This window comes from Calliphora vicina, chromosome 5 (genome assembly GCF_958450345.1).
Source record: "Calliphora vicina chromosome 5, idCalVici1.1, whole genome shotgun sequence".
Taxonomy (NCBI): Eukaryota; Metazoa; Arthropoda; class Insecta; order Diptera; family Calliphoridae; genus Calliphora; species Calliphora vicina.
Genome location: NC_088784.1, coordinates 106,662,238 through 106,678,616, shown reverse-complemented (window position 1 = coordinate 106,678,616; position 16,379 = coordinate 106,662,238). Strand labels below are relative to the sequence as shown.

Below are 16,379 nucleotides of genomic sequence, written 5' to 3'. Positions count from 1 at the left end.
CTTTTTCGTCAAATTTTTGCCATGTGTGACCCTACCTTAACAGTTCTCAAGTTACTAATAGTTGTATTGCACGCATATATTAAAAATACGCTAATTTAGAAATTCTAGAGAACTTTAAATTTTCCATTGCCAAATACTATCGAATTCAGAAGAGTAAGGTTCCAAAATAATTTTTTTTTGTCGAATATACTAGGTACTAATACAAAATAGGTCTCTATATAAAATAGGTTTCTTAAAGATGACGACTAGTTCTTCTTTTAGTCACAATATTTACAATTCTCACTTACACAGAGAAAACAGATTCGAAATGGCAACCGAATTTGTTGTCAATCGAATGATCCGGTTGTACACATCGAATTTTTCGGTTCTATCAAAAGAAAGTCAGTCGGAAAAGAGGAATTTCGGTTGAATCAACCAAACTTTTGTAGCCACAACTGTAAAATTCGGTCACTAAGGTAGAATAAATCGATTGACAACAAATTCGGTTGCTATCACGAATCCGTTTTCTCTGTGTAATTATTGAACATTACAATGTAAACATAAACGTCGAGATCAGCAATTTCAAAACGTTTGCAAGTAGCAGGATTCATCCAAAAGCAGGGAAACTGGGTACCATACGAATTGAAGCTGAGAGACTTTCTATGTCTGAAATGCTGCTTGAACCCAGCTAAGAAAATCATGTTTGCACCAAAACATTAATTGTGATGAAAAGGTTACCCAATACGATAACCCGAAGCGTAAGAGATCGTATGTGAAGCCCGGCCAACCAATCATATCGACACCAAATCCAAATATCCATGGCCCTAAGATAATGCTCTGTATTTGGTGGGAGCAAAAGGGACCTATATATTATGAAATCTGGCCAGACCATCACAGGGAACCTATACCGAACACAACTGATTCGTTTGAAGGGAGCAATAATATTCCATCATACTGCAATACCTATTGAAAACCATTTAGAAATAAGTGGTTCAGAAGTTGTGCCTCATCCGCTTATAGTGAGACCTTGTCTCGTCCGACTTCTATTTGTTTCTCTCTCTCTGATCACTTCCGAAGAGATTGGCTTGATTCGTTCTTGACCTCAAAAGATGAGCAGTTCTTTCGGTTCTGAATCCATATGTTGCCAGAAAAATGGGAAAAGGTCATAGCTAACAATGGCCAATACTTTGAATAAATTTACATTGTACAAATGTTTCAAAATAAAAGTTAAACATTTGAAAAACATCCGCTTTTTTAAGTTATACACCATAATATCAAAGAATTTGTTCGTTCATTGCTTAGATTTCAAGCTAATAATGAAAGTTAACAAATATTAATAAAATTCACAAAACAATAGCATACTTTAAGGAAATTATAAAAATAAATACATATTTTTTGAACACAATGAAATTTGTTATTTCTTTCTATTAATTTTCATATTGTTGAATTTTTAATTTTATATATTTTAAATTAGGGTTATCATTCGAATAATCGAGGAAAAGAAAATTTTATTCGGATAAATAAAAACTTATTCGGTTAATCGATTAAATTTATTTTCAAGTAAAATTTTAAAAATATTGAAGAAAAATATTTAAAAGAAAGAGGACCATTAATTATACCCTTCGCCATAACTTACAATGAACCTGAAACGAAATCGATCGGAATAAAAACTACTGAATTGAAAGCATTTCGAACAAAATGTGTGATATTCCTGATATTCTCGTGATTTAATCCCCTGATATTGGTTGTACATCTTGATAAATGGTGGAAATAGCATAGTTGAAATAATGTTTTATTAATTGATTAATTAACTTACTTGTTTGTTGTTTAAAATATATTGTAATTTTTTCAATAAAAATCTGTTGTTTCACTTGTACTGCTTTCCCAGCAGAAAGAAACTACAATCGGTTTATATTTTTCGTTAAGTATTCATTAAGTTACTTTGTTTTATGTTTTTATTTTGTAATAAATTTATATAAAAATTGGCTACAACTAATGTAAAACAAGCAAAAATTTTATATAAATTTTCAAATAGATTTTTACCACCAGACTTTTTTTATGCAAGTTGCAAATACAGGTAATAGATCTTAACATATTAATACTTAATTTAAACAGAAATATAATAATACATATTTTATATGTAATAAAATTTCATAAAAGTTAATCGTAATAAAAAAAAGAAGTTTTAACATTAATGGCATTTGATAAGAGTAGATCAAAGCCCCTAGTCTTTGGATATTGACAAACAATTCTTTTTCGTTAATTAAATTTAATTTAACACTAAATAATTTTCAATTAGATATGGCAACGCTTAAATGTTTAGAATGAAATGTTTATTGCATTAAATTTAGTTTTGTTTAGTTTTATTTACTAAAATTATCTATTTGTTTTAGAACCCAACTTCTGGTGCTGGTGGGGCTTAAATTGGGCGGACATATAATAACGCCTGGTCCGGCTGGTTTGGCTGTTGTAAACTCCTTATTCGATTCGGCAGGTTTTAAGGGTGTTTTAAGGGGAAGAGGTGGCACATAAGCTGGTTTGGGTTTTAAAGGAGGATTTTTACTGTTACGAAAAGAGTTTGATTTATCTAAACGTCTGTCGTTGTCATCACTATAAATGGCCGAATCGCGAAAATCATTTTCCAAACAGGCTTCAACACTGTCCTCATACTCAAAGCTGTTGGTAGCATCTTTGTATTTTCCCTTATCAGGCTTATGCTCACACACACTGTCATTGGAAGAGGTTAAAGATAATACAGAATCTCTTTGCATTTGATTCGGATCATCGTATTTGATAATGTTGAAGAGAGTGCGCGGATCGGCATAGTCCACATGGGCCATGCGTTCACCTATAGTCTCACTGCCTGGTAGATGTAGTATAGAATGTCTGTCCACTTCAAAACTATCCGAACCTCGGCGCTCTAAATTATGAACAGAACGACTTAGACGATTGGCAGACAAATCTTCCCCTATCAGAGTGGAATTGCTCCATAAACGTTTCAGCAGACTGCGAGGAGTATTGCTGCGATTAGGATTAACTTCATTAATAGAGCTGTAAATGGGACTGCAGTGATAACTGGCCGACATTTGAGCCGAACAATCCAAAGAATTATGTTCACTGGGTAGCTCATTGTTAAAACTATCCCTTTCCTTAAGGGTGGTGGTAGACGAGGCATTTGAACTGTGTTGACTTAAATTACTTTCGGTTTTTGTAGGAGATTTATGGACTGCTTCACCGCCTACATTTTGTAAAATACCCTCGGCCGTATACACCAAAGTTACATAATCAGATTCTGGTCGTGGACTAGGTTGCTTGTTTTCCTTGCACTTATTATATTGCACAGACTTGGAGCGTCCCAAAGGCGGTGAGAATTTGTAGGGCACATGTACGTTTCGTAAAAGACTTTCATATATGGGTTCATCTTCTGTTTCCAGAGTCAATGACTTGTATTCCATGCAGTCTTTTTCATTCTCCAAAGGTGGTGGAGATCTGGAGGGAGGACGGGGTGGCAATTCGGGCGGCAATTCCAGTCTGTCCACGGTTTTATTGAATTTAAAGTCAAGGCTCTTTGAAGATTGTAAAGTTTTTTCCAAAGAACGTTTCTTTTGTATTTTGGCATACAGTTTATCAAACTCCTTGCTGTTCTTAAGTAGATCCAATACAATTTCCGCATCATGTTTGGCTTTATCAGCGGGCGTTAATGTAAAAGAAGTAGACATTACATGATTTTCCTCCTCTAAATTGCCTTTCATTACAACATCGGGTAGGAAATTAGTAGATTTGGCCATTTCCTTGCTCAATTCCTTGTCTTCGGATTTGCCATTGTGCAAAATATTTTCCGAAGATTCTGTGATTTTCAAAACCGTATCACTGGCATCTTCAAATTCACTGAGAGCCATGTAGAATGTAGACGTCTCCTTTGTTTTATTCTTTTGTCGTTTTAGGGAAGACAGACGTTTAGTGCATGTGTTTTTACTGTTGTTTTGATTTACATCAATCACTGTTTTGGCCTCTTTGGCAGTTGTTACGGCTACTTCTTTGCCCTGCTCACTGGCCACTTTTTCAAAATGTTCTATGTGCAAACTTATGCGAGGCACCGACTTGCTGCGTTCCTTTAACGGTTTACTGCCGAATCTAAATGTTTTGTGCGATTGCCGGGCCGATTTACTGGCTGTGTCTTTATCTCGATTGACACAACATTTACATTTTTGGTTTTTAACACATTTACAGTTGTCTACCTCTTCCTGGGATCTTAGCACAATATCCTCAAGTACCGCTGATTCCCTTGAAGCCAATGAGTTGTCATTGATGCTTTCAGCACTCTTGGATATCAATTTGGTTAAATTCTTAGCATCCTTAGTGGGCGTGGTTTCACTAAACACATCCAAGGAATTTGTGTTTGAAATCGTTTTACGTTTCGTCTTAGAACGATTACGCATTTCGCTGCGTCTAAAGTGATTGCGTCTTTCCAAATAAGTGGGTGTAGAGGAGGTTGTATGCAAACTCCATTTCCAGGTATTTTTGTCAGCACTGCGATCTGTAAATGTTGAAATGACGTATTAGTATTATTTTTGAAACACAAATTAAAACCCTAAACCAAGACATATTAAATTGGTAAAAAAAGCGTTATGATTTAAAGCCAATATTTTTGTTTTACAAATTATGTGTAATGTAACACAAAGCGATAAAGAATGAATCAAAAGAAGTGTGTAGAAGAGAGATATATAGATATAAAGAAAGAGAGAACTGAACTGAAGTAATGTGCCAATAACCCATGCTTTTTGGTGAACTAATGTGCTTTGTACAGTGGTGCAGTATTCTGTGATGTTTGTTTTTTTTTCATTTTGAATTAAAAATAAGCATTTTGACTGGCAGTACTAACCCTAAAAATAGTGTCAATTTTATTTGTTTGGTTTGTTTTTGTATTGTTTTTGTTTGAAATTTTTGTGGTTTTTATTTCAATTCACCCATTGCGTTGCTCATTTAGTTTGTTTTTAAGTTTTTTTTTTTTGTTTTTTTTTATTTTGTACTACATCACTAAAATTGAAAGAAAATTAAATATTTGTGTCACTGTGTAAGCCAAATTTTGGTTGGTAAAATTTCAAGGTGTTAATATAATTGTTAATTATTGGTGTTAGAGTGTTAATGTACCTGCAAGTTTTAACGAAATTAATTCTTTTTGGAAAAAGCAACTAAATTTAACTACTTTTTGCAAGAAAGTTGTGCAAGTCTTCTAATGTTTCGAAACTTAAATAATCCTCACTTGTATTCACAATTGGATGTGTCAAAAGCTAAATGGACTAACTCCACTTTTCGAAAATTTTTAAATTTTTTTATATTACCATCTAATTAGTTGTGAACTCTTTGAAAATTATTTTGTTCTTCTATTATTTGATTTATGAGGAGTGACTATAACCATTTTTTTCCGTTTTATTCTTTTCATAAATTTTTAAAAACAATTTTTCAAACATCACTAATTTACTCTAATTTTTATTTTTTGGAGTTAGGCCTTTTAGCTTTTGACACATCCAATTAATATTTCCTTTTTTTTAAAAAAAAGAGGCCAATGGAGGGTGAACTTATGAAAGTTCTGCAATTTACTCTCCAACGTATTAAATTAACTATTCTATAATACAAACAGAATATTAATATACATAACTTCTTATTCATTGCATTGGGTATATAACTTAAAAATGCGGTATTTTTCCAAATGTTTAGCTTTTAATTTGAAACATTTGTACAATATAAGTATTGGCCATTGTTTGCTATGAACTTTTCTTATCTTTCTGGCAACATATGGATTCCGAATCAAGCCATTTTCGGATACTCTGTTTTGAAGTGAAGAGAGAGCGTTCTCAAAACTTCCCAACACATCTTTCTAAATAGTTTTTAACAGGTATTGCAACATGTGGCCTAGCGTTGTCATTATGGAATATTACAGTTTCATGTAAAATCGTCTTTCAAGGTATCTCAGCTTCAATTCGTATTGTACCCAATCAATACCGTTCCTTGCCAACGTTTTGAAATTGCAGCTTGAGTAGCTCCCAAAAATATTGTGTTTGACAGCAATTTTCATGGAGTAATGCCTCCAATTCTTGGTCTTTAAACTCTTTTGGTTGGCCCGGGCATCATTGTTTTCCGTGTCAAGATCACCACTTCGGAACAGCACAAACCATCTTCACCATAAGCTTGGGCCACCAATCGTTGTAATTAAAAACAAAAAACGCTTTCAAAAGATGCGACATTTATTGTAAATCCCGCATTTTTAACCCATACATCAAACTACTATTTTCGTAGACAATATATACAGATAGCTTCAAATGTTAATAAACACCAGCGAATTTTTGGAGTTTTTTTAAAAGTCATTATGTTCCGACTTAACTCTTTTTTTCAGAACCGAAAGACCTGCGATTTTTTAAATTTTTTTAAGATCATCTTTAAGATTAATCTTTTTTTCAGGACCGAATCTATTATTCGGAACAATGTCCAACAAACCGAAGTTTTTAAATTTTAATCGATGGATAGATTTTAGGTTTTTCATTATCTTAACTCACTTTTGAGGCTCTTTGTAAGTGCCAAAATATCTTTAATGCAGTTATCAAGTATAAAATCGATATTGTAATTTTTCCCTTCATGGACTCCATCGATGCTCAGAAAAAAAGTGTTAACAAATCAGAATCTTCAAACCACTGGAAAATAATATAAGAACGAATCGTAGAGAATGGACATAGACTTTCAGAAAATGGAACTTAAGACCTCCCTGTTAGCATAAAAAGTGAGATAGAGGATCAGTCGGACAAGATATTTGCGAATAACAAACTAAAGACAAGGTAAAAAACGAAAATATCAAAATTTAAACTTAAGTATTTTTTAAACAATAAGAGAAACTTAATTAAATAAACTGGACTTTCTTTATCTTCTGACTTGTTTTGTAAGAAAGTTTCATTCATTGAAATCTGTCCATATTTATGCAAGTTACAATCTGTACAAAGTTTTCCTAACCAGAAGTGGTTGACTTGGTCACCCTGTATTACACTTTGTGTAGCAACAGAGTGGTCATATATTTAATTTTCAGAAAGCCTATGTTATCCTCTACTATTCCCTCATACATAATTTTACAATCGGAACAGTAGTTTAGAAGATTCAGATTTATTATCACTTTTATTCGATCGACCACACCACAGTGCGGCAGCAGAACTTTTACAACAACAACTATTTACGCATTTGCCTAAAAGTATGCCACCTCATGCCCGATATAAGTTGTGTTCTGTGGTATTTGGTTCGATTCTTATTGCTTCTTCTAAAGTTGAACACTTTTTTGCTGAACAAAAATACATTTTTAGAAAGCTTATGGATTTATATATATTTTGAATATAATTTGAATTTACAATAAACAGCACATTGATAAGAAAAATATTTTCAAATGCTATTGAAGCAAAAAATAATAACAAAATGTTTGTATCTAAATAAAAAGAAAACAACAAAGCAACTTTCTCAAATAACCCTAAATCATTAGAAGTCTTGCACGATTTTCTATAAACACATATAAACAGAAAAACAAAATTTCTATTTCATTTAAAATTCCCTTTTACTCCTGATAATCAGTAACAAAATTACATGTTTAAGAATAAATTTAAATACAAAAATAATTAAGAAAATTAAAAAAAAAATATAAATTTAACGAGACAAAACAAAAAAAATAATTTAAAATTTGGTTGTTAAGTAAATAGAAATAAACAAGAAATAAAAGCAGCTTCCGCTTTAGATCACACCTACATACCTTCCTCATCGCCCAACTGATAAACCAGCTCTTTGGCTCTTAATGGAATGTTATCGAATTTTTCGAGTATGACACTTTTAATGTGTTGAGTCCAAAGGCGTTTCTGGTCACGATTTTTGGCTGTTAACTTGATTTGGTGGCGCGGTTCATCGTATGGTATTACATAAAAGCTAGTTGGTTCACCAGCCAAGTGTTCGCTCAGCATGAGATTGTTTTGCTGAAAAAAAAATAAACAAAAACACAAATGAGATAATAAATTTATTTAACATACATTTAACGCTAGCTTAAGATGCAAACAAAAAACTATCCTTGCTTAATACCCAAATTAAAATCGATACAAATTAACTACGACTGTTTACTACTTACATGTATGTAACTTTTAAACTGCAAACGATTGTCCTCTTTGGCTTTAGCTATAATCAGCATAGTGGCAAACAGTAAAACCCTACGAGGTTTATTACTTTCCATTAAAATGCCCTCTAAACGTAGTTCACCCAAAACGGTGAGTTCTACAAAGCAAAGGAAATTGTTAGAATATTTATTTAAAAACAAAAGTATATTAAAATACCTGGTCCCAACCAGCCATCTAATATGCCCGACAGTTCTTTAACTCTGGTTTGTTGCTCCAATTTACGTTTCACCTGATCTATATTGCGCGCCACTTGACGCATTATTTCATAGGCCTGCATAACTTCCTTGATATCACAATGCTTGCGCAAGTTCTAAGATAATTAAGAAAAATGATAAATTTTATGCTTAACTACAATCAATTTTCAAAAATGTCCCTCTTACATCTAATAACAGATGATATTTCAATATTCTTTGTACTGGCTTTAGCAAATACGAACCCAAGGGCAGTGTATGATGCAACATTCTTTGGGTGGAAGCCAACAAAGCATTGGTATGGGTGGCCTGTAGTAATTTGGTAAGTAGAGATATTGCTTCGGGATAACTGGTGCTGTAATGAAAAAGGTTTTTTTGTTAAACGGTTATGGGGAATTATTTCGAATTTTCTCTTACCAATAAGTAGTGTAGACATCAAATCCTTCCTTTAATTCAATAAAACATTTGGCGATTTTAAGTGGATCCAATATGGAATCGGAGAGATGTATTAATAATTCTGAATTAAATTGATAAACATCTTGTATATTGGAAAATAATATATCTAAATCATCTTGTTTTAAGCAGGCACGTTCCTTCCAATCCAAGAGATAACTAAATAAAATAAAAAATTTAAAGAAAAAAACTAAACAAAGAATGATTGAAACTCACCCTCTTATAACTTCACCCAAATCATTAACATAACTTCTCTCCGAATCCACAATTTCCATGCAAGCTCTTTCAAACACTGTCATGCCACTGTGAGGATCCGTTATATCATGCTCATCTGCTAAACTCTCCACACTGGCCAAATACGATGTATTCAATTTACCACTGATATGATCAGTACTCGAACTGGAACTCGAACTAGATGAGGTGGAGCATATGGAGGATGACGACAAGGGACGATGTTTTAGTTTGGCAATATCGGGCAACATTAAACTGGACATTTTGCGTGATTCTTTGGGTGAAAACTTAGACTTAATGTCCGACAGACGATCCAAGCTTTCGGCTGATATTTGATTCTCATCCAGTTCTTCATCTTTGAGGAATTGTGAGCGTGGCAGGGTATTGGTATGTTTAATGGTAATATTCTTTTGGGCAAAATCACGTGCGGCCAAACTCTTGGAGCGAGCATATGACAAGGGATGATGGTTAGGACTGCGTTTGCTGTTTTGGGGTGAGATCACAGGTTTGTTGGGGATTTTAAAAAGTTCTTCGGTGCTGCTGGGTTCCTGCAACTCCTTAGAGTTGGCGGCTAAGGTGAGATTTTTAAGATTTTGTGAGACCACAGCAAAATTTATAGTTTCTGTTATGGGATTTTCTGTAGGCAAACACTCCAAAGACATATTGGTCTTGCTCTCCAGAGCAGTTGCTTCAGCTAGAAGATAGTCTTGTTCATAGTTACATCTAGGTAGACTTAGCTTACGGGCACCCAGTTTATCAAAACTAAATGCTGTGGGATTAGTGGGGGTTTTATCATCATCCACTCCTGGCAGGGGATAAATGGCGGGCGTGGCAGGTTTTCTTAAACGTCTAAAGTTTTCGCTGTCCTCATTCAAACCGTTATTAAAAGTCTCTACCAAATCTGTGCCAGTTTGGGTTAATTTACCCGTGGTTTTAGACAGCGGTATATGGGATAGCTTGTGTTTATGATTGCTGAGGCTGCTGTTTTTAGAGCTGGAAGTATTTTTCGCAAAACGTTGATGTTGCTGTTGTATGGGAGTACTAGAACGTGTGGGATGTTGCAGGGCCTCAATATCTACTGCATCCACTGCCTCAGCATCTGAGTGTGTAATAATACGCTGGACATTAGCCGACAGTATGCGTATGTTGGAACGATGTTTATTTACAGAACCACCATTGGAGGAGACAGACTCTAGGGAGCCTCTTAAACTACTGCTGCAACTACCACTGCCACTATTGGAATTTGCCAATGGCGTAGGCGGCACCAACTCTTCACAGTCTCGAGAGGTACGTGAAATTTTTAGCTCAGTCTGTTTGGCATATTTCTCCAAACGGCTGAGATAAGCATCCAAAGGTGGTCTGGGTGGTGGATCCTCACCAGCTATATTTGTTTCTTTGCTAGTATCACAGTTTGTTGAAAAGGAGGTGGAGTTGGTATTGAAGGTTTTATGATTAGTCGTCGTCGTCGTCGTCAATGATGATGATGTTGATGATGTGGTATCTAAGTTTGTTGTAAGTGAATCGTAGATACCCAATAGCGAGGGTGTTAAATCTGTGGAACTACCTGCAATGAAAAGAAAGACAAAAGAGTTATTTAACAAAAGTTATAAATGTAGAAATATCTTAAAGCTTTTGTTTTCGAATTGTATTTCTTAATCAATCATTTATGCATTCCAATGCATTTAATCATCGAACGTGTATAAACATTTGTGCAGTGTGTTCATACGTTTTCAAATTGCTCAACGTACCATCCCAAAAGCATGTGTTATTCCTTATAAAGTCAGTAATCAGGCACATGCTGGAAATATGAAGAGCGAATTTCGAACTTAAATTAGAAGTTAAAATCGGTTTTCAGGCATTGAATTTAAATATAAAAAATCTACTGGGTCCGAAATGCCTCATTCGATATCGAGTAAAATTGATTGTAATTTTCTTATTTGAGATTATGACATTCGATATCGAGCAATAAAAAGGATAGCTCATTCGATCACGAATGCGGTAAGTCGGCATCTGGATTATATCTCTTTGGGTGTGAATATAAGTTTGAATAAATATGATTTTCATTTTACTTTAATCGAAAACTCATTTATTCAGAATGGGGCAGTTATATTATTTGCCGTTTTGCCATATTGGATGTTAATATTCTTAACAACCTACACAAGCTTAAATGTTCACTGATCAAAGCCTTTTCTTATTTTTTTTTTTGTGTGTATTTTAAAGTTTAGTTTTGTAATTCTGTATCGTGTCTTACAGGCGCCAGTATTCAGTGTTTTTCCTTATTTTTTATTTTTTTTGTTTTATTCTCCCTCTTCTGCGATATCTTTTCAATTTTCATTTCTTCGTCATCACGAGCGATAGTGCTGTGCTGAGCTATTGTTGTTTTTGTTATTATTATTGTTGCCGGTGGTGGTGGTGATCTTATGTTTCATGGAGTATGGTGCATGCTAAATTGCAATTGCCCACACTGAGCAGATAGATTCATATTTATACATATTTCATATACAATTAATAATAATTTTAGTTGAACTTTGTGAATGATACACACGTGCTCTTCCGAGCTCTCATATACATCCATGATCGTGCACATGGTAACTATATATATATGTATCTAGTGCTGGAGTACTTGAACAACATCATATTACAGGCATACGACTGTACATTGGCAATACATTATTAAGGGTAATCACATGTTTTTTTTTTTTACATCAAGTGTTGTTGTGTGTTTTATGAAAATATCTAAGAATCATATTTCATGAAAAATTTAGTTTTTGTGAAATATGAGCTGATTGGTATTTTTAATTTGAAACTCTGCCCTTAAGTGTAATGTGGACATTATCATGGTCATTTTGGATTATTAAAAAATGTGTTAAAAGTAATAGCAATTTAAATAATATTGACTTTTTCAAGGAGAAAATATGATATATATGAGTATGAGTTTAGAACTTTGTTAATTGCTAAAAATTTAAATTAATTATTGAAAAAACAATTTTTAGTTACGAGATGTGCAACATTAATTTGTGAATAGTTATGAGTTCTATAGTTGAAACAAAAATTCTACTTTTGTATTGGGTGTGTGACTTAAAAATGCGGGATTTTTTTTAAAAAAGTTTAGCTTTTATTTTACAATCTCCCAGAGAGATCGTTCTGATTCGATAGCAACAAATATTAGTCGGACGGAGTAAGGTCTGAACAATAAGGCCGGTGAGGCAAAACTTCCCAACCACTTCTTTCTAAATAGTTTTCAACAGGTATTGCAACATGTAGCCGAGAGTTGTCATGATGGAATATTACGGTTACATATCTAGCTTGAAACGAATCAGTTGCATTCGGTACAGGTACTCTGTGATGGTCTGGCCAGATTGAAGCAGCTCATAATAGATATGACCCATTTGGTCCCACTAAATACAGACAATTACCTTAGTGCCATGGATATTTGGCTTTTGTGTCGATTCGGCTGTTTGGCAAGGGCTTCCTGAACGATCTCTTACTCTTCGGATTTTCGTAATGGATCCTTTTTTCATCCCAAGTAATGATTCGGTGCATTTATAGCGTTCAAACATCATTTATGACATGCAAAATCGACTTTCAAGGTCTCTCAGCTTTTATTCCAATGGAACCCAATTTCTCTGGTATTGGATGAATCCTGCTGCTCGGAAACATTTCAAAATTGCTGCTTGAATAGCTCCCAATGATTATGCAAGCACTTGCTGAGTTTTACAACAATCTTCATGTCTAGGCCTGAGCAATCTTTGTCTTTCGTGTCGAAATTACCACTTCTCAACCGCACAAACAATCTCTTGCACATTGAAACCGATGGAACTCGTTCACCATAAGCTTTGGTGAGCAATCGGTGTGCTTCAGTGGCACTTTTTTCAAATGAAATAAATAAAGCGAAACTTCTAGCATATGAGGATTCGTATAGAAAATTCGACATTTACGAAGCAAAAAAACTTTAATGTTCAATGAAAATGAGCGAATTCACTTAATTGTGAATAAATTCGAAAATAATGAATCCATTTTTATGATCGATATCTCATTTTGTTCCTATTACATGTGGTTTTGCGATCAAGCAATAAATCTGAACAATTTCTTCCGTTTTAGATTTTTAACGATTTTTTTAAAACAAAAAAAATTTATATTTTCATGTAAAAAAATAAATTTTTTACTTCAATTTGTTATTATAACTCCGAAACTACTGAGCCGATTGAAACGCTATACATATGTGAAAATTTGCACATAGCATGTGGAAAATGTTTTCAAAATTCAATCAATCGAAAGAAGAACATTAACTACTCATTTTTATGTAAATCAAACAAAAAACGAAAATGTGAAAATGAGCGAATTTACTCAATTGTGAATAAATTCAAAAAGAATCAATCAATTTTTATGATCGATATCTCATTTTGTCCCTATTACATGTGGCTTTGCGATAAAGCAATAAATCTGAACAATTTCCTCCGTTTTCGATTTTTAATGATTTTTTTAAAACAAAAAAATTTGCTATTTTCATGTAAAAAAATAAATTTTTTACTTCAATTTGTTATTATAACTCCGAAACTACTGAGCCGATTGAAATGGCATATACATATATGTGAAAATTTGTACATGGCATGGGGAAAATTGTTTCAAAATTCAATCAATCGAAAGAAGAACATTAACTACGCAATTTTATGTAAATCAAACAAAAAACGAAAATAATGCGAAAATGAGCGAATTCACTTAATTGTGAATAAATTCGAAAAGAATCAATCGATTTTTATGATCGATATCTCATTTCGTTCCTATTACATGTGGCTTTCCGATAAAGAAATAAATTAGAAAATTTTTTGCCGTTTTAGATTTATCATAGCTATTTTCACATAAAAAATATATTATTTGCTTCAATTTGTTATTATACCACCGAAACTACTGAGCCGATTAAAACGCAATATATAAACGGATTGAAGGTTATGTAAATTTGAACTTTTCTAACTTCATTTTAATAACATCGCACTAACCCTTTTTATCATCAATTATGTGGAAAAATGTCTAAAAATATTTAGAATTTTTCTTAAAAATTTAAAAAAAAATCTCTTCATAGAATTGAAAAATTTGACAATTTTTATACGTAGGTAGCCATGCTGCATCAAATCTATATAATAGTTAGTCTAGCCTTTTTTGCTGTTAACCTGAGTTATCTAACGGACAAAACTAGAATGTTCTATTTCCACAATGATCATATATAGCTTTTAGCTTTAATGTTAACAGCTTTAACAGTTAATGTTATAATACTTATAACAATGTTGTTATTAACAGACGTTTTGACATACCGTTAAATTCCAATTTATAATGCAATTTCATAACAAAACTATGGAACTTTGAGTAGAATTGTTTGTCATACTAAAATCGTAAAACAGAAATCTATTATACACTGAATATCCTTAATGCTAAGAGTTCATTGAATATACTTAATGATGAATAAATACACATAATTTTACTACGAGTATAATACAACTCTATATAGTTATTTTTAGTACAAACAATAATTCTTTTCATAATATGTTTTTTTTTTTGTTAAACAAAAAAATCATGAGAAAAAAGAAGGGATTCCTTTCAATTTGTATTCATTGTAAATATAAATGCAACATATGTATTGAACTCGTTGCATTCATAATACTCGCAAATGAATACAAACAAAAACCAACAGAGAATCTTAAGTGTTTGCAGAATCAATGCACAAATCTCGTCATACATATACAAATATCATATATATATCGGTATTTATGTGAGTGCTTGGATCTACATATAAGAAATATTAAACTATAGAGACAAGAATTTATTTATTCATGCGGAAAAAAGCCCTCTTTTATTGAAAATTTATATCCAATATTTAAGTAAACGAGGCATACACAAACAACACAACATGGTATAAATATGTGGCACAAATGATGTATGCGTATAAATTTAGGTTAAAACATTAGCGGCAGGAGGCCAAAATATTTAAAGAAACTAACCAACCAAAACAAAATTTAAACGAATCCAACCGAACCGACCAACAACAAGAATGACAATAAATTGTAAACAAATACCGGGAACACGAAAACAAGCAGGGAGTTAAAGATGATTCCTACATACATAAATACGGACATACTTGAACATTTTTATTAAACATATTAACTCAAGTGCTTTTTAACCTTTAAACAAAATGAAACAAAACAAAAAAATGCACTAAATATAATATGTCGCATTCTAAATAATTTGTTTTCTGTTTTGTTTTTATTTTCATGGATAAATTTAGTTTAGAATTTCATAACAACTGATCGCCCACCTCCAACAAACAAAAAAAAACTCAAAAATAAATGCCAAAAGATATGTTTTAGTGAATGAATGCATGAAAAACTTAGTGGTTTCTCAGAAATAAATTGTTATGGCAGAGGAAAGGTCAAATTACGAAAATGTTTGAGTGCTATTTTCATGTTCTTAGAAGCATATGAACATAAATTCGTTTAAAACTTGTTTAAGTTTTCAACAATGAAAACATACAAATAACATGTTTTTTTGGTTTTTTGGTCTACTACATTTTGAAATGTATTTAAGAACAATTTGTTAGAATTTTAAACATGTTGACAAATTTTAAATAAGAAACCACACAACATTTTAGTTTTTTTTTCAAAAGTTAAATTGTTAAACTTTTGATAATGTACAAATGATTTTGACAAATTAGAAAATTTATCCGCATTTCTATGGATACTTGTACATAATTTGACACTTCAGGAACATTTAGATTTTCATGAAAATTTTAATTAAATATTAATTTTCTCCTTAACCTTCGCCTTACCCAATACCCACCGGGTTGACCATTTCGGTTTTATTTCTTAAATAACTTGATTAATTTTGCTCCGATTTAGGAGACATTTTTTACTCACAGAACAAATTGTGCAGCTCTTTCGAATTTTACAAATACATAATAACATGAAATGTATTTCGGGGCTCATAAATGAAAATTTCTTGTTGTTTAGCCTCTCATTAGTTTAAAAACAATTACATACATTATTCGCTTTATGTGGCAATCCATGCTTCACTGCCCATTAGTGGTGGGTATTGGACAACGATCTACATAAAAGGTTAACCTTCTAACCCGCAAACTTTAAAAAGCTAAAAATAAGTTGTCGAGTAATTTGTTTAGGGTAATTATGACCCAATAAACTCAGAACAGCCATCAGAAACCAATTTGCAAATTAAGTTTAGGAACCAGGTGCAGAAAGGTGAAGAGTGTCTCAGGGCATTGTTTCCAGTTTAGCTGTAAAAAACAATAATTATGATACGATTTTATTGAAAAACTAATGAAAAGGAA

General features: G+C 32.7%; 1 protein-coding gene across 2 annotated transcripts in view; it reads right to left on the bottom strand.

Moving 5' to 3' along the window:
• Nucleotides 1-1,887: 1,887 nt before the first annotated feature.
• The window catches only part of GEFmeso (Guanine nucleotide exchange factor in mesoderm), a 55,225-nt gene continuing 40,733 nt past the window's right edge, over nt 1,888-16,379 (bottom strand). For both annotated transcript variants that reach the window (XM_065510678.1, XM_065510679.1), the window contains 7 exons: nt 9,032-10,610; nt 8,780-8,974; nt 8,552-8,717; nt 8,328-8,481; nt 8,126-8,268; nt 7,760-7,976; nt 1,888-4,516 (listed from right to left, as the gene is read on the bottom strand). In XM_065510678.1, the coding sequence (XP_065366750.1) occupies nt 2,343-4,516; nt 7,760-7,976; nt 8,126-8,268; nt 8,328-8,481; nt 8,552-8,717; nt 8,780-8,974; nt 9,032-10,610 (4,628 nt within the window). In that variant the 3' untranslated portion in view covers nt 1,888-2,342. The remainder of the gene's footprint in view (nt 4,517-7,759; nt 7,977-8,125; nt 8,269-8,327; nt 8,482-8,551; nt 8,718-8,779; nt 8,975-9,031; nt 10,611-16,379) is intronic.